This window comes from Amia ocellicauda, chromosome 13 (genome assembly GCF_036373705.1).
Source record: "Amia ocellicauda isolate fAmiCal2 chromosome 13, fAmiCal2.hap1, whole genome shotgun sequence".
In the NCBI taxonomy this organism is placed as follows: Eukaryota; Metazoa; Chordata; class Actinopteri; order Amiiformes; family Amiidae; genus Amia; species Amia ocellicauda.
The window spans coordinates 6578572-6597610 of record NC_089862.1 but is presented as its reverse complement, the minus strand read 5'-3'; the positions used below and the strand labels follow the sequence as shown (position 1 = coordinate 6597610).

The following is a 19039-nucleotide window of genomic DNA, read 5'->3' as shown; positions in this document are numbered from 1 at the left end:
TGATTTGTCATGTACCCCTGGTGCCACATGCTCCCCCTGCTGGCCGCTCTGGTGAGGTGCCCCACTCGCATATTCTCTTCCCCAGCTGCGTGCTGTCCAGGCAGGGTCTTCTTGGTGTAGCTAGGGACCACTCTCTAAACCACTTTAAATTAAAAAAAAAAAAAAAAAAAAAACTCTGCATTTGCATTATTTACATCCACCTGCCCAGTGTTCAAACACAAGCTCTGGGTGAGTCTGCAGCTGCATTTTACACTGCTTCACTGCACTTTAAACTACTTGGAAATTAATTTGGCGACTGAGGGGCTGAAAGACAGACCTGTTTAAAACTAGTTCTGGTTTTGCTCAAGGCTGCATTGTTTACAATTTCCTAAATGCAATCATGTTAAGGCTCCAGGTCACAGTGTATTCAAAATAAGGTGATGGGCAACCTCCACTGATACTGGGCACATACCAGACAGGTCTCCATCTTTTGCATTTTTTGTACAAATATAATATTGAAGTTGATCAGTAAGTAGCTGTTTAAAGACTGGAGTTTTCTATCACTTATGATCTTATACTTAACTCTCATACATTTCCAGTCAAACCACATTAAGCTAATTCAGAACAAAGTACAGCAATGTATTCAAACTGAATTAAAGTGACCTTGAATAATGATCTCATCTTTAAGACAGTCAGACTGCATGCATTATAATCCAGTTTTGACCACACAAATTCCAGCAAAACCAACTCATTTACATATCACTAGACAATTTTCATTCAACACTGGTTATATTATGACTTTGTTTCAGTTTCACATTGTAAAGAGAAAAAAAATGTTCAGCTTATTTCAAGTTGCCTGATCAGTCAGGAACCAGGCAGGAAAATGCAGCTGTTACCCCCTGATCCCCAACCAGAAAAAGAAAAGACACAATTTTACAGGCACACACCACCCCTTAGTCAGAAAGACTTCTCAGTAGCCAGTGGCTACAAAAAAAACTTTTCACCACGACACTACAAGTGCTCCCACCCCCCGGAACCATGGTATGCCTCTGTGGAAGCCGTACGCTCCCAGAGACGGCAGATGTTGCTGAACCGCTCACAACCCACTCCAGACAAGTATCAGCCTCTACAGGGCTGCCGAGCTCAGCCTTCAAAGTGAAATTCCTGCTCTCGGCTCAGGGTCTGCGTGTCCACCTGAACAACCAGACCGAGCAGGTTGGCATCGGCATTTGATAAGGACTAATATCTGCATTAACAAATTAATTGCCTCAGGAGCTTTTCTGGGGGGCAACCCCGGTTATTACACATTCATCAAGAGTCTGGAACCACAGGAGGACACACAGGGCCACAGGCCGGCAGACAGGCAGCTGGCAGACCTGGCCTGAGTAGATAACCACTGTGCAGCAGCCTCAGAGCTTCATTAGTAGTGGTGGGGGAAAATGAATCGGGCCTAGTATTTCACTTAATATTTAATACTGTCATTAGGAAACAAGGGAGCTCTTTTTGCAGTAAGGCATTTTCTGGACTAAAACCCCTTTTACATATATATATTTATTTTACTTGCATGTCCTACAGCAACACTTGGACTGGCATTCAGGTTACCAACTGGTATCCAGAAAGCTTTACAGCAGCTCGTGATAATGTTTTATTCTGAATCTAGACACAAACACTTGGTCAAACAAAAAGCAGAGAGTATAATAATTTAGATGCTGTACTAGAAATAAAAGTTTTTTAAACAATCAGATCCTTTTCACTAACATTCATCATACTAAACCATGCTTATTGTTTTTTTTCCTTCACATTTGGCAAACAAGGTCCATACACTACTAGTCTGTAAGTATGGGACACTACCGTACACTGTAAACATTCATCAATACTGTTTTGGAGTGATTTTGTGAATCCAAATGGAAGTGTGTGGCTATAATTTGTACAACACTTTCTGGTATGAAAACTTTCTGGTATTCTCAAACATGGGAAGGAGGCATTCACAGCAATTTAACCATACAAATGTATTCTCGTCTTCATTTGAAGACTGATTTTTTTTGTTTTATTATTATTATTATTATTATTATTATTAATTTTAATAATAATAATATAGGAAGATTTTATTATGAAGCTTCTAAATTAAATTCTAAGATAAATCCGAGCTAGTGTGCCCCAGTAACATTGAAATCAAATCTCTATGGCCCTTCACTAGCAGAACGAAAACACCGAAGTTTCAATGGAAACAGAAGGAATTTATGTTAATTAAAAAAAAAAGAAAATCATTGCACAATTTTAACATAAGCATCATAGATATTAACATATATATATATATATATACATACATATATTTATTTGTTGTAGCTGTTGTTTTTTGGGGATTTCCAGTTTTATAAATAGTCACATTTAATATGAAGATCACCATATAGATGAAACAAGAAAAAAAAAAATGAATAAATCAGAAGTGTGATCACAATGCCTTTCACTAAAACCACTTCCCAAAGCACTGTAAGAGACTCAGATCTCCACAAGCCCTTTTGACAGAAGGGTTTTTCCCACAGTATTCTGATACAAGGATAATCAAACTGTTAATGTCAAAACCAAGGTAAGAAACAGCTGGTGTGGTTCACAAGAACTGGGAACAGTAGATGGAGAGCTCTCTATTTCTCTATTTCTACTCACATTCCACTGCACAATGGTGACTTGAGGCTACTGAAGGGGACGCAGGTTCACATGTCCCAGAGTGCAGTGCTTTACGAGCTTCATTGTTTTGTTTTTCTTTTCAGATTCTACCACTGTGTCTCAAAGGAAAACCATGTTGGGGAAAACTCACAAACTGTATTCAAGGTAGAAGATCCATCCCAGATAGTAATACTGAATTGATTGATTTTACTGCAAAGTCCTTAATACATCCAATCTGACCACTTCTATTTAAACTGTTGACACCACACTGAACACTGTTCTTAGGCAGCTGGCATTAACATTACATGGTATTCCTGTCAGAGGAGTAAAGCCCCTGTTTCTTTCACAATGTGGAGTTTGGACACTGGTCACTTAGTTTAGAAATATAATATTGCACCCTGTAAGTCACACCCTCACCTCAGCCCTCACATGACTAGGTTGCATTAAATAATACAAAAGAATAAATAAATAAACATTTCCACTGCTAAAGTTTAAGACTTGCCAAGTGATACTTCATTTTTAATTTTAATTATTCACTTTTTTTGCTTGTTCATTTCCCTCTAAGACACATTTCATGCAAAACAGTTATTCCTTTGAACAAAGAAACACACAAATTTATATTTTAGGCAAAAAAAAGAAGCTCCTTCTTTTTTTTTTTTTTTCTTTTTTTTTTCTCATTAAAAAGGCAGGCACTGTACGCACACACCAGGTACAGACACATGCCAGTTTTGCATTGCATTGCTTTTGCATTCTACAATTCACAAGTGTGATGTCATCAAAGCAGTGAAAACTACTCTACGAGCAAAGGCTGCAGAAAGCGGTCTCATACAGTTTTTGTCCTCTCGGCTTGTTGTTTTGTTGCTATTGGCCTTTCCTACCAGGCAGTTGGTTACTATTTAAGCGCTGTCTGGCTTGAAGGGGCCACTGTGCCCTTGCCGTTGGCTGTTCGTGCGACAGTGTTTTAATTTGGTGCACACCTGCATGTGCAAACGTGTTAGCAAGACACCTTGCAGCCGTCACTCTGCTCCAATGACATCGGTCAGCACAAGCTCAAATGAAAAACAGCAGCACAGTAAGACTCCATTGCGCATGCAGAGGTCTGGCCCAGGGCTGCAGTCAGATCAATGAACATATGAAAGACAAGGCAAGAAAATCAAGTTCATCCTTTTTAGTTTTTTTTTTTTAATTATGATAATTTTTCTTTATTTTTTTTACAGTATATAACAAATTGGGCTCATAAGTTTAAAGTCTCTCCCTTTGCTGGCTTGTGATAAAGAATGGGAATGGAGAGAGTTAATGGGTGTTATTCTAATGTATTTTTTGTAAAATATATATATATATATTCTGTGTGTCTAGAATTACGAATTTCAAGAAGCCAATTCAGTCATGTTATGTCAGTCATGTGTTCTCATTTCTTTGAAAATCTGTCTTTTTAGGGAGGCAAGCCACAAAGTGTCTGGTAACCTATTGTAATTGTTTGGATTATTTTGTTGTTTAATGTTAATGCAAGCATGAACAATCCATCTTCAGGACTCTTTTAATTGTAGCTTGAAAAACAATCTATTCCAATTCTTTTTTTTTAATATATAGTTTTTAAAATTACAAAAAAAAAATGATATATTGAAAAAAATTTAATATTGCAATATATGCAATAATTGATCTTAAATTATTGTCAAAATTCAAAAGCATTAGCTAATGGCACCTATACTATCATCTAAAATAAAAAGGTTAAAAATCTAAATTAATGTCTAGTCTGTATATTTACATATACACAAATACATATGCACACACCCTAATACACCCATGGGTGTTCAATCCAGGTTTTTTAATCAATTTTGATGGATCTTAAGTAATTATTCTTTGACTGAAAATTTTCTTTTGGCAATTTATAATTTCATTTTAAGGTCAATGTGTCTATACCAGTGGTTTTCAAACCGGTCCTGGAGTACCCCCTGCCCTGCTGGTTTTTATTCCAACTAAGGTCTTAATTGCTTAATTGACCTAACAAAGCAATATACCATTCAATTAAGTAATTAAGACCTAGGTTGGAACAAAAACCAGCAGGGCAGGGGGTACTCCAGGACCGGTTTGAAAACCACTGGTCTATACAATCACACACACTTTAATACACACACACACACATATATATATATATATATATATATATATATATATATATATATATATATATATATATATATATCCATTTCTATCAATGCGGGAATAAGGTAGCCAGGTGCCTTATTGGTAGTGCTGCGTGTTTAGGTGAGCAAACACTAGCTTTATTGTTCCTCTTCATGCACTGGAGCACGCTGGACAATTTCCACATGGTAGTGAAAACAAAAATAAGAAATATTTAAATACAGATTTGAAAAGAAAATAAGTCAAGCAAGCCCTGAATTGCTTGACAGTAATGAACAATGACTGAAATAGATTCTGTGATAATGAATTAATCTGTTTGTTTGGCATTGAGATGGAAATGTACTGTACTCTATAGATCTTTTTTGAATTCGTTTTTTGTGTGTTTTTTTCCCAATACTATTGTATTGAAATTGCTGTGCTTAATCATAGGTATCAGGGGGTGGCTCCAACAAAGGGAAAATCTCATCAGAGAGCCACCCCCATCCAGTCCTGATGAGAAACCGTGGAAAGACATGAGATAAGGCGGAGGCTCAGAGCAATGCCGGGAGCAGAGATGCCACCCCACCGCATAGACTGACCCAGCCAGGCCCGCTCTTCCTCCTCCAGATCAACCGAGCTGGAACCCTGCGGATGAGGGGGTGGCGTGGGATGTGGTCAGGCTGAGAGGTGGGTTTGCAAGGTGTGCTAGATGCAAAGGGGGAAGAGGCAGGGTGGGAGAACAGAGGCGTAGGGGTTGTTGGAGGTAAGGGAGAGTGTTTGACAACCAAAAACAATCATATCATCAAGTGCGAGGAGTATATTCGGTGTGTAGTGGGCGGGTTGGGGTGGGTAGGGGAAATGACAAAGAAAGGGGGTCTTTTAAGGGAGAGTGGGGAAGAGGGGCGACCAAAGGGGGAGGGAGAGGTGAAAAAAAAATCTAAATTTAAAAAAGAAAAAAAAATGTCAAAACCAAAAAAAGGAAACGGCAGGTTTATTCTTCGCGCAGCTGCAGGCGGTAGCGGTGGTAGCGGATCTGGAAGAACATCCTCTCCAGCAGCGAGTGGCTCATCCCGGGCAGCGTGTACTCCTCCGTTTCACCCACGTGCCGGAAGCCCAGCGACTCGTACAGCTTGTGGGCGGCCAGCTTCACAGCGGTGGTGCCCAGAACAATGGCGGAGTAGTTGCTGACCATGGCGAACTCCAGCACTTTGCGGCCCAGCGCCTTGGCGATGCCCTTCCCGCGGTAACGCGAGTCCACAGACATGCGCCGCAGCTCCACCGTGTTGTCCTCCTCACTGCCCTGTGCCGCCACGATGCCAACCACCTTCCCCTCCAGCACTGCCACCCAGAAACTGGAGCCTGGAGACAAGAAAAGGTCTGTGAGCCGCACCCGCTGGGCGCCAACACGCTCCGCCGTATTCTACAACGACTTGCTGACACGCACACGTACACGCACACACACACACACACATACATATATATGCTCTATATAAAGCTCTGTTCATTAGGATGAGGGACTACAGCAGTTGTTTGCATTCAGAAAACACACGTCAATAAGCACTTTGGGATTGACTCATATAAAAATACAATGTAAAATATATATATTTGCCCCTCCCCCACCAACTACAACCCCTTGCCAACACCTCTTCTGGATTTATTATTTTTTCTCCCATAAAGAGACACAAAGAGCTTTTCTTAATGTAGCACCTCTCACAGCTGAAAACTCAACGAATGTGTCCTGCAGATTAGAAAATCTCACATTTGAACCTTCCCTCAATACATGCTATAGGAGCCGTGGCACAGACACCAGCAAACACACTGAGACTGTGACCCAAGCTGCCCTTGAAGCCAGGTCAATAGTGGAGAATGGGACCAGTAAACTAGTAGACTGTAAAAGCTCCTCCCCACACTACTTAACAGACCACACTGAACCAGACACAACAGGACCACAGACAGAAACTAATGCAAGAACAAATGCAATTTTTATCAAAGGAATTCTTTCTCCAATTAATTTCAAGGGAGGAAAACCCAGCACAACTAATGTTATTTGTGCTCTAAACTTTCACCTCTGCTTCCACTCCCAAATGTGTTACACAGCATGTAATATGAATATGGTTTTAAAGCAGATGTTTTGTTTTGCCAGATGTTAAAACACACAATGTACAGTACTGACGCTGACATCTTCAGCTGTCCTGTGCTTATCACAGCTGAGAAGTAACTTTAGAGGTTATGCTGAACTCAGTAACTGCTTGGAAGGTTTGTAAAGCATTTTGATCTTGTGATTTTCTGACTGCATTTTTCAGAGAAACTAAAGCCCTCTAAACCCTACATAACCAAGAAATTCACTGTCTCCTCTAAGCCTGGCCCACAGTTTTATTTCACAAGTTTACAGCTACTTTCAGAATGTAAATTCAAGTTTGTTTCCTTATTAAAAGCATATCTTGTGACAATAAAGAAACGTTCTGTGACACAGACCGGTCTCTTTCACAGCTATAATACAGTATGTTTGTGTACTATTGCAGTGGGTGTTTACCATATCAAATTGCCATTACGATTTGTAGTTCCTAAAACTAAAATATGTTTTCTTTTTTTTGTATATATATATAAAAAATGTTGCTTTTATCTGAACAATAGTAAAGTAAGGCCATTAAATGAGTCAAGATCCATGGGTTCCCTCGCAGTGTGCCAGACTGCGAGAGAATCGCCAGTGACACAGCTCTGAACAAATCCATCAGTGACATTGTGCCTGCAGTCCTGTGTCTGCTACGGCCACTGCACACACAACTGGCTGCGGTGGACAGGCAGACTGTCAAAGATATTCTGAGGACAAATTACTAAATCCTGTTGCTTGGAAAACAAACACACTTAAAAATTGTTACCTCTTTAGACTGTCTTTATATTGGTTTAGATCGTATAGCTGGAAAACTTGAATTGAGCTTACTAAAACTGACATTTACATTGCTGACAAACATGGGGATGTTTTGTATTTATAGTCTAGTCTTTTATGGGTATTACTTGTAGTAGTAGTAGTAGTAGTAGTAGTAGTAGTAGTAGTAGTAGTAGTAGTAGTTATAGAGAACTTGTACTACCAGTGAAATTTAAGCTAAAATACCTACAAACTTTCAATCTGCCTCAAAAGGTGTTTTAATAATTGGCAGCAATCATTGATACTAAATTAAGAAGGCAAGCAGCACTGGATATTCATGCCCATGTAGGAGCATAAATGCATTGCTTCTACATATACAGCTCTGGAAAAAAGTTCAGAAATCAATGTTAAGTGGTCTCTTAATTTTTTTCAGAGCTGTATATCTACGTATTGTAAGTTTGACGAGGTAAATGCCATCCTGAATCCAGTCTCTATTGCTTTAGAGACCACCTGATCTGGTAGGCAGAAACTGGATAGGACAGGTATTTGTACTTTTGTAACATGATGTTATTCCCTTTTGGTTGTCTTTTTAAAGGGGTTGGCAGAGCTGAAAACAATGGACGCACTGCCACATGGTGCTATATCCTTCTCAGTCCTGTGAAATGAATCAGCAAGGACAGTTTTGTGTGTGTTAAACCCACACTGGACAGTTAAAAACAAATGTCTCACTATCAAAATCGATCAATAAGTAATAAAAGTAACCTGCTAATCTAAACACTGACTAGCAGAGATCAATATAGTTGTATTCCTAATTTAATTTCTCAGATGGACATTCCTCTTCAGGTTATATGAAGAAACAGGTATTAGACACAATGCATAATATTTACAAACTGAAGTAGGCCAGATTATTAAAGTGATCACAGTTTGGAGCAGTTGCTCAAACAAGCACAGCTAGACTATCAGCCACATTGAATTTATTAGCAGTTAAAATCAAGATACTTAAAGGTGATCTGTCTTATTCTACCTTCACAGAAACCACAAAAGGTGCATGTGCTGTGTACTGGGGGCAGGAAACAGCAATGTGGATTAAGTGACAAGTATCGAGATTCATACAAAATTAAGACACCTTTCTATATCAAAATCCATTGACGACACCCAACAAACATTAGACAGATTACAGGACACCGTGTAACTCACATATTGTGCTTTTTTGTTACATGGTTAACACACAGACAGGAACCCTGGGAAGGGGCTCTAACTCTATTACTGCTTCCTTGCCTCCTGTATTCAAAAAGGATTTTAAAATTACATTAATATCAGATTGAACAATTATAAACTTGTCACAAATCTGCCATTTAATAGCCACACTTTGAGCAATAAAATAAATGTGACCATTTTAAATACATATTTATGCCACTGTTAAAGAACCTTTATGGTTAATCTTTCTTTCATGATTTCCTCCCTCTGCAATGTTATACATCATGGCTGTGCAACTCTATTCCCTGAAGCTTCTGCAGTTCAGTAGGCTTTTTTGGTCTCTTGTCAGCACCTGATTGCTAAATTGGTTCAGTAAAGAAAATGCGATCACTAAAGACTCGGGTGGAAATAAAATCAGAAGACAGGGACCCTCAAGAACTAAAGCTAAGAACCCTTGAAATATAGTGTACAGACTTTGGGGTGCTGAAAATATCTGTGCTTATTTGTTTGTTTGTTTGTTTTCCATAAGGCTCCAGAAATATTATTTCACACCATGAACAGCAGGTGTCTGATTGCCATCTTGTTTGGGGGTTGGAAGTCACAACAGCTTAAGATTTGCACTGGAGTGTCATAAAGTGACCACTCCACATATCCAGAGCTCTTCCAATTGCCTGCCTTCCTTAGGAAGTCAAAGAGAACTGAAGTCAATAGTGGTTGAACCAACATCCCCCCCGCCCCTTCTCAAAAGATTTATAACCTAATTCCCTTTCATGTAACGTCCATTCTAACATTCATTACTCTGGGTCGATAATACGATGTGTACGAGACGTAAGATAGAAGAAGAAGAAAAAAAAACATCTTCTACATCAGTTTAAAGTGGAAAAGAAAAAGGTTCGGCACCAAACTTTAGTAAAGTGCTGCAAACCAGTCATTATAATGGTGTCAAGGTGAAAAACAAGAACAAATGTGCGGGGGGATTCCCAGCGGCTCACCTTGCTAAAATGGCACATTGCGTGGTTACTAAGGTGAGCCATGCATCCAGAAGGTTGCTGCTTAGTGTCCCGGTTGCCCTGAGTTGCAGACCTTGGCCCGGGGGGAAGGGGGGGAGACACAGGGAGCACCACACTGTCCTCGGCGATCCCACCGGCTGGGGGTTTTCGGCCGGGGTTCAGTCTCTTCACCGCACCTGGTGAGGCTAGGTGAAGATGGCCCGAGCTGAGCCCCGTCCTCCTGGGATCAGTAGCTTGGCAATATCTGCTGATTAGATTCATCGGGAGAATAGAGGATCTGGTTAGATGATGAGATCAGAGGACACTCATCCATCATCAGTCCTCCTCGCTGTAGGACGCAGCTGTGACTTGATTTGAACAGGAAAATAAATGGGGGAGGGTAAACAAAAATAAATAAATAACAAAGGGACCTGACTTAGACAAGTGTTCTGCATATGATACGAAGCTGCTTTTAAACTGGCGTGGTTTCTATCTTTTCAGAAAATAATATAATGGATCAAAAAAGCTGGTAAATATACAACCTGACTTCTCTCACCTTATTGTAAAGGTGCATCAAGGCAAGCTATTTCAATTGGCAGGATTCCACTAGTTTGAAATAATCTGTAACGATTTATTATATATCTTATGTCTCAGTGCGGGAAGTTACGTCGTATCATGTCGTTGCTAGTTTCATTCAATAATTATTTTTCCAGTGTATATGTTCCCTAAATATCTCAGACGTGTGAGGAGGACTGAAATAGATGGCCTTTTTTTCTTGTAATCAGGCTTCCATTTTAGTTTTTCTCCCTAGAAGCCTGCTCACGTGCCAGAGGAGCTCAAGAGGGTGTCAGACACAGCAAACACTGCACATTTGTCTGCAAGGAAGAGTGGGGAGGGGGGTTTCCCCATGAACAGATGGGAGACAGTTTTTCTCCCTATGCTTTCCAGAATTAACATGTGAATCATTGTTATATGATCTAACAGGCTGAACATGGCTGTTAATGGAACATCACCATCAAAAACCCTGATTCCACAAACACTGATGCAAGGGCAACTTTAAAGCAGACTAAAAGTCGCCTTGTACAATCTGTTTCTGTTTTCCGGAAAGGAGAAAAACTTGCATCGCACATGAGGTCTTCCAAGACCATACTGAAATGAAAACGTAACTGGATGCGGAAAAAGCTTTGTAGCCTTAATAACCGGTCAATAACGTAAGCGTCAATAACCCATCTTTTAAAAATACAAATACAATACTCCACATGTAACTACCATCAATCAGTGTATTTCCAAATCTATTTTCCCATCCAAGACTTGTCCTTCAAAGTCAATTTTGTTTTAAATCCACCAACCACAGCATCAATAAAAGGCCTGGAGAAATGGGAATTTAAAGAGAATCCAAGCAATACTTAAGAGGGCTTTCTGAAACCCTTAACAGTATAGAGTTGAACACTATACTGACTATCCGAGTTTATTCTAAAAGAATGACACAACAGTTTGTATCTTTTCATTTTTATTTAATTCTCACAGGAGACCTTTACTTCGAAACAAGTCATTGTTTTCCGTCCTTGAATGAAACTCTGCCAGTGCAGTTGCCTCATTTTACCTTGCATTTATTAATAGTTTCCTTTTAAATCAGGCCACCACAGACCTCTACAGAAAGTCTTTCTTTCTTGTTGCATGAATCATAAGAACATAAGAAAGTTTACAAATGAGAGGAGGCCATTCGCCCCATCGTGCTCGTTTGGTGTCCATCAATAACTGATCCAAGGATCCTATCCAGTCTATTTTTAAATGTTACCAAATTGTCGCTTCAACCACATCGCTAGGGAGTTTGTTCAGATTGTAACAACTCTCTGGTACTGTATCTGCATGCATACCATAGCAATGGAACAGTAAATCATTTAGATATTATCAGTATGTAGATATTGCTCTTCCTATTCCTTCAGTTATACTCACTAATGATGTTCTGTTCATTTTTCATTTATACCAATACATGCTCCAGTAATGCCCAGATGCATAAATGGGTACAAATGTAAGTCGCCCTGGATAAGAGCGTCTGCTAAATGACAAATAATGTAATGTAATGTAAATAAGTAATACTAAGCTTCTGAAAAAAAAAAAATGTTGTCGCAATGGATAAGGGCGTCTGCCAAGAAATAATAATAATAATAATAATAATAATAATAATAATAATAATAATAATAAAAAAATGTTTATAGAAGTCAAATCTGCCCTGTCAGTGCTGTTGTAAGGCTCCCGTATTTGCCTTGGTACCACAGCTTACTATGAAGTGTAGTGATGAGAACTTCATTGGAGTCAATTCACCCGACTGTACCAAGGAAACCCCATTGGCCAGGCACATTTACAAAACCAGACAAATACTGCAAGAGGAGAACTCCTGTGTTCATCTGCTTAACAAGACTAATGTGGCGGAAAAAGGTGGTAGCTCCATTTCAGTGCTCTCTCTCATCGCATCTCCTGGGCTGAGGGAGCGAAAAATTAGCGGGCGCACCCAATTAATCTCAGAGCCATTTAAAATGGGCATACCCATGCCAAATCCACAGCCCCATGTTGCACTCTGTGTCAGTGTCACATGCTCAGGTGCTGTGGTCTGCAGTGAATATAGAACAGCAGGCGTTCTTTGTCCTCTGCTGTGTGTGTGTGTGTGCGTGTGTGTGTGTGTGTGTGTGTGTGTGTGTGTGTGTGGCTCCCAGAGGAGCAGGGGGCACACTGGCTATATAGATCTCCCTGACACATCCACTGCATCAGCAATTTCTCTCCCTCTCCCTCTCCCTCTCGCTGTCACTGATCACTGACGAATGGCGGAGTGAGGCTTCGCAGTGACAACCCTCCCCTCCCCCAACACCAGCCTTATTCCCCCTGAGGCGACTATCCCCCATCTTACCAGAAGACACATTGGACATTACCACATAACTACAGTACGCTAGTAATCCTGCTCCTGGCTGACAAGAACCCATTAGCCTCAAAGACAGCACTCTGTTTTAATGATCAATAACTTTTAGAGCGTTCCTTAAAACACTATTATATATATAGATGTATATATAGGCAGATAGATATAGTGTGAGAAAGAAATACTCACACTTATTGGATTTATTATCAGAAGCCTAAAGATCTCTCTACAAACTAATGGACAGATATCCCTTCTCCATCCTTCAATTTCTACTACTAAAATAGGTTGTATAATGCTTAACAAACCTATAGCTTACAAGTGGAGGTCAGGCTGTTGCACCAAAGTCTTAATTCCAGAGCTAGTCATGCTTTTTTATCTGAAGCTGGAAGACAAAAGTAAGAATTTAAATGTGACCAAGAGACCCTTTAAGAAGCATAGTTAACTTGGGCCACTCTTGTGATCTTATCAATATAATTAATTGTGTCCAGTTGCCATTATTAATCCCCCATTTCTCCATAAATCAGCAGTGCAGTGTTTATCTAGCCACAGCAAATGCCTTGCAGTGGTGTTCAAACGATTAATAAGATCCATTTTTCTCTACCTGTCCCAGACCAATGGGGAGATTCCCTGCAGGACCTTATCTGGAATCTACAATTTGTCACAGCTCTTACTGTGATCACTGTGAATATCCCAATATGCTGTAGTACTCAAAAATTGGTTATTTTCGTAGAAGATTTTGTAATGGCTTGCACTGAAGTAGAAGAATGACCAATGTTTGGATAAATAATCTGCTGCATAAAGATTTTTTACATTTTAAAGCAGTTTTGATTATAGATAACAAGAATAATAAAAAGGAGTCACAGAAGTAAAAAGCTAGATCAGAATCCTAAAGTGACCATCTACAATCTAGTGATATGCAGGCTGAATGGAGCTTAGACCTATAAAAGGTGGTGAGGGCTTCTTTAAGATTTTTTGTCACGATCCCAAAGGGAATTGTTGAATTGCAGACAATGTGAACCCGCTACTAATGTCTACAGTCCAGAGACAGAAAATAGCTCTGATATGTTACCACCTGAAACAAAACAAAAAAACACTGAACTTTGATTAATGACAAAAGAATAGGATGACTTCGTAACATATTTTAAATACATTAAAAAGTGTTTTTCAAAACCTGATGTTAATATTATTTTGGATTTCAACATTTGTAATGCCTTCAGATTGTAGTGTAGCTATTTTTAATTAGGGGTAATTTTTACCAAGGGTTTTTCAAACATTTATTTGCACCAGGGTTTGTATATCAAAGTCAGAGCTTAAGCCTGAAATTATAAATTCTTACGCTAACCAACATCAATCAGATTCACCAAGTAATCAGTAGGCTATATCCTTAGTCTGGCTGTTGACATATATCAGCAACAACCTTGAAACTATGTCAAATATTTATTTTATTTATTATTATTCATTGACTTACAGAGGTTATATATAGACATCAGTGTGTTCTGACCTCAAATTGATGTCCTCAGTATAAAAACATGTCTATTTTAAAACTTAGCCATCGATTAATCAAAAATACAGAGCACTCTCTGATGGTTTCTGCTGATGAATCTGAATATTTGCCACTGATGATACAGATACTTTAAATGCATATTCCACTTAAATATACCTACTATTTGGTCACTTCAACTGACTGTTCTTTTCTTTCAAGAAGAATATTTCAGGGTGCTCAGCTTGAAAGCCTATTATAAAGTCTCTATCCATTCACACTCTGGAAATGAAATGGCTTCATCACTTGCCAGTTCTCTCCTAGAAGAAAATAGTGGATGTAGCGAACCTCACCAAATATGTCCGGTAAGGTTAAATGGCATGTTGATTTTTCAAATACAGTATATATGCATCTTTGCACTGAGTAAATTAACCCAAAATATTTAATTCAGGCTTAAATTATTGAACAGATATGTCCTTTGAGTTCTTTGTTCTTTGAATTCAAATTTGACATCTATGATCTGCAGCATCCCTCCATGTTTGTACTTATCAATTGTGAGTATTATGAGTGTATTGTGAGTAAATTACATTAACAATATTTTATTGGGGGGAAACTGACAAAAAACTAAGTCTTTCAAGTGATCAAATGTACCTTGAAATGCAAGCTTTATAAATACTACTGTGAGTGCACACACACGGCATGGAGTCAGTGTATAATATCTAGTGTAAGATTCCCTGCCCCCTCTTCTATGTGGTCTTGGTTCACCACCATCAGCATATTAACTGCACATTATCTAGCGAGTCAAGATATCCCAGCTCTCACTGCCTGCCACTATCTCGTCTGGGAGCTTCTTATATTCTAGTGCTGTCTAGGTTCTGTTGAAGCACAGGGCACTGCACCGACTTGCCACAAGATGCTTTGAAAGAAGTGCATAGTTATTCAGGAATATATATACCCAGATCTCGCTGAAGGCCTCTCAGGACTTCGGTCTTATGTTATAGGCTACATGGCTTCAATGGTCTGGTTGTATGGCTCTGTACTCAGAGCATCCACAAAGATTAGATGAATGCGAGTGCTTCACTGACCCAGACTTTGCTGGTGCCTAGGCTAAGGAAATCTGCATTTATGTATTTGTTAATATATTTGAAGTAAGCCTTTTTCATTACCTGCCACTTAAGAAGTACTTTTTCACTCTGCTTCAAAGGTTCATAGAGAGCTTCAATGAAGGAATTGTTTTTAATGTTTTAAAAAATACCACTGATAAAACACTACATTTTAAATAAGTGGGCGTTTGGTTTCTGCATAGAGGCATGGCACTTTGCAGAGAGCACTGACAATTCAATTTTTGTTTTCTCGGTAGCCCGTCCTGAAAACCCTTTGCAATACATAGTAATTGGAGGCTGACGTAGTAGACGTCCTCTGAGTAATTAGAGCGCTTTCCTGTGACGGTCTTATATAATCGACTAATTAGCCGTATTTTCTCTCAATTATGAATCCATCTGCAGGTCCTAAGTCCTAAGAGAAGCCAGAGTTAGCAAAGCTACATAGGCAACCCCACAGACATAGAGAGAGAGAAAACGAAAATAAATCTTACTACCTGTGAAAACGAAATAAAATGTAGGGCCGTATTAAAGAATTAAAGGAGAAAAATAAATATTGGGCTGGACAGCTTGGAATGCGTTGTTTCCTAAAGTGTTGCCTATGTGTTATTTGTGTTTTGTTTAATTATGAGTTGTTAGTTTTAAAACGTGTCATTGTTTATGTATACCACTTACAGACAGGGAACAAAATCCTGCAGCAGTTACAGCGTAGCGTGTTTATAACCAACGCCGCAGAACTGATACAAGTCCATTCCTAGTAAAAACAACTATCACTTACCAGGGCAGGTGGGGTTTTCTTATTTTTAGATTTGTTTTGTTTGTTTGTGGTTGTTTTTGTTTTTTTGTTCCAGCTGGCTATTTCAATCCTATAAATGTAGTGCAAGCCGATCTGTCTATATCTGTCTAGACTATAGTCGTTCTAGAATTCCTTTATAAAATAGCATTTGGATCTCACACACATTCATACACATATATTCTAATCAAAATGCAATGTACATACACACATACATACACGCAATGTACCTAGACGTATCCTAAACCTCCTTACCTGTTGGTTTCATGTAATACTGTTCAATGTCAGACATGTCCGTGTGCAGTGCGCAATCGAGATAGCTGAGGATAACTTTCCTACTGAAGTAGTACCTCGCACCCAAGAGAATGAGTGGCGCACAGCAGGTCAGCGCCAAGGACTTGGTCACAACAAAGCACATTACTATGGAGATAAGGGAGAGAAATAAACGATACCTGTCAGAAAAGAGAATCAAATGTTGATTTCGGAGGAAAAAAACCCAGTGAACATATTCACAGTATCAGTTTAAACTTTAAAAGTAGCTCCAACCAGATCATTTACGGAGAAAATTAAAGCCTACAATAAAACACTATACATTAAAATATGGAGGTAAATGCAAAATGTCTATAAAATAATAACAACTCGTTAAGTAGACGTTAATATACAATTTGTATTTGTAGATACATACAAATATTTCCTAACATATACGACAATAGCAGCTTTTCGACATATAAAATGTCACTTGAATGTTTTGGTCATTTTCACTCGAATTGTCACATGGGGGCGCAAGTGGAGAGCACAGAAAAGATGCGCAAAATGGCATGATTTATGCTTTTCTGTAGGCGGCACCATGCAATACAGGTTTTACCCCATTGCACCACGATGTGATGTTGTGATAGTGCCGGTATGGCCTGCTGCTCGTATAGAGCGTATGCATGTACATACACAAATGTTTTAAGATCAACAATATCCTCCTGAGACTAAGACAATCAACACAGAAATCAATCAGAACAGTGCGCCGGTCCTTGTTAGTGGGGGCTGTAATTATACAATCTTCTTTTTATGCTTTACTTACCACGTTATTCTTAGTTACACGTGTATTTTTTTTCTTTTGAGATAAAATGATTTACATTTAGCTACACAATGTAAAAAAAAAGACATGTTTAATTTTTGCAAACAGTACATATCGAATGTATAAAAACATGCACATTTCTGAATGGATTGGATTTGTCCAGGCAAATTAATACTGTTAGATCTACAATCACAACGACGAATATGCAGAATATACTCTAATGACAGTGGAGTGCGGTGGGAATATAACGTTTTTCTAATTGCGTATACTACAACCCCGGTCGGCAAGCATGCAGTCGATCCCTTGCCTTTGCAGTAAAGGCGTCGTGCGCTCTCACCAAGCTGCAAATTAGTGCTATTGGTGCGCACACACCGTGGGCAGATCCCTACATTCATTCATTCATGCGTCGTCCACCAGGCATAGTACACACCGCATACATACACCGTCAGCACGGCGATCTTCCCACCACACGACATGCATGCAGCATGCATTACAACATGCTCTTGTCAAGAACAGAGAAGCGGCTGCCTTCTATTTAGTGCTTTACTTTCCCACACAAATAAATGGTCGCATTAAAGATCATGTGAATCTAAAAGTAAACAGCACCATGATACATACATGCATATGTGGAGAGAACGCATTTGTTCAGGTTTATTAATAAAAAAGTGAATCTAATGAAAACGTAGTCTATTGCTTTTCCACTATGTTCTATTTTCGAGGTGATTGGTGATGCAGATGGAAGAGCAATCCATGCTTACAATAGAAGCAAGGTTAGAAATAAAATACTATAAATCCTCCAAATATAAATGTATTGCCAATGTATTAATAAACGCATAATCAGGCATATTCAATGAACGTTTCAACCTACATTAAAAATGTTTTAACATCAATACAGTAAAGTAAGATTAGGTGCAATATTGTCATAATCTGTAGAAATGCAATTCTTCTGCAACTGGAAATGCACACCACTTACTTGTTATAAATGCATACAGGATTTGCGTTTTAGTTTGGTGTTTTAACCCTCGAAATGCCGTATTGGGTATTCTCTCCATTATCCCTTCATAAAAGATGCGTCGGACTTCGCCATGGTCCGAGCGCTCAAATTTTCGGATAAATACGGTATCTTTCTTCACGCTTTCCTCGAGAGTATTTGAAGACGCCGACGAAGTGGTCCACATCTGAGAGGAGGAAACTATAATGGAGCCTTTTTTGGTCCCAGGTATGGAGTCATGTTCATCCGCAACAATTTTAGTCTCGCAAACCATTTTGGGAGACAAACAATGCATGCAACTGGCCGCAGAAAAGCTTGAAACGCGAAAAAAAAGAAGGGATGCTTTTTATTATGGTGAAAAGAAAAGGCAAATGCAGCACTGCAACCCTGGGCTTTTTGCACGACCAAGAGAAAGCGCTGCATTTTAAGCAGTATTTATAATGCGGCATAGCGGGCGCATTCAGATTCTGGGGCCCTGGGTGGCCCTGGCATCTTAGAGATTGGTTATAGCAGCCCACCACGTGGTGTCATAGGAGGAGGAATAAAAAAAGAGTGCAACACCCCGTTTCTTTTCTTTTTTTAATCTTATTTTCATTTTAGATTACTAAGGTATTTCCTGCTCTTAAAAGCTGCTGTCTCGTCTCCGCATTTGTTTAGTTTGTGTGTGTGTGTGTGTGTGCGTGTGTGTGTCAGAAATCCGCTCCTGTCATACCGGTGTGTTGAACTAGTTTATAGCTGACAAATCTAATGCTCTGGCATCAGGATGTGTGCACGTCCGTTATAAAGCTACTGCGGCCACCTCGTGGCATTATTTTGGGAATCATTGTTAAGATTTCACAGTGTCGATGAAGGACGAATAGGGGTTATTAATAATAAGCG

At 39.3% G+C, this 19039-nt stretch overlaps 1 protein-coding gene across 1 annotated transcript; it reads right to left on the bottom strand.

The window, feature by feature from the left end:
- Nucleotides 1-4643: 4643 nt before the first annotated feature.
- On the bottom strand, nt 4644-18553 carry nat8l (N-acetyltransferase 8-like). The gene is made up of 3 exons (XM_066719793.1): nt 18143-18553; nt 16356-16520; nt 4644-6123 (listed from the first exon to the last, which is right to left on the bottom strand). The coding sequence occupies exons 1-3, from the start codon at nt 18453-18455 to the stop codon at nt 5756-5758; spliced, it is 846 nt and encodes a 281-aa protein (XP_066575890.1). The 5' UTR covers nt 18456-18553; the 3' UTR covers nt 4644-5755.
- Nucleotides 18554-19039: the final 486 nt, after the last annotated feature.

Coding starts and splice junctions, on each gene's coding strand:
- nat8l (XM_066719793.1), bottom strand. CDS start 18,455: ATGCATTGTTTGTCTCCCAAAATGGTTTGCGAGACTAAAATTGTTGCG. Junction 16,521..18,142: donor CCTGTATGCATTTATAACAA/GTAAGTGGTGTG, acceptor TTATCTCCATAG/TAATGTGCTTTGTTGTGACC. Junction 6,124..16,355: donor GTATTACATGAAACCAACAG/GTAAGGAGGTTT, acceptor TCTTGTCTCCAG/GCTCCAGTTTCTGGGTGGCA.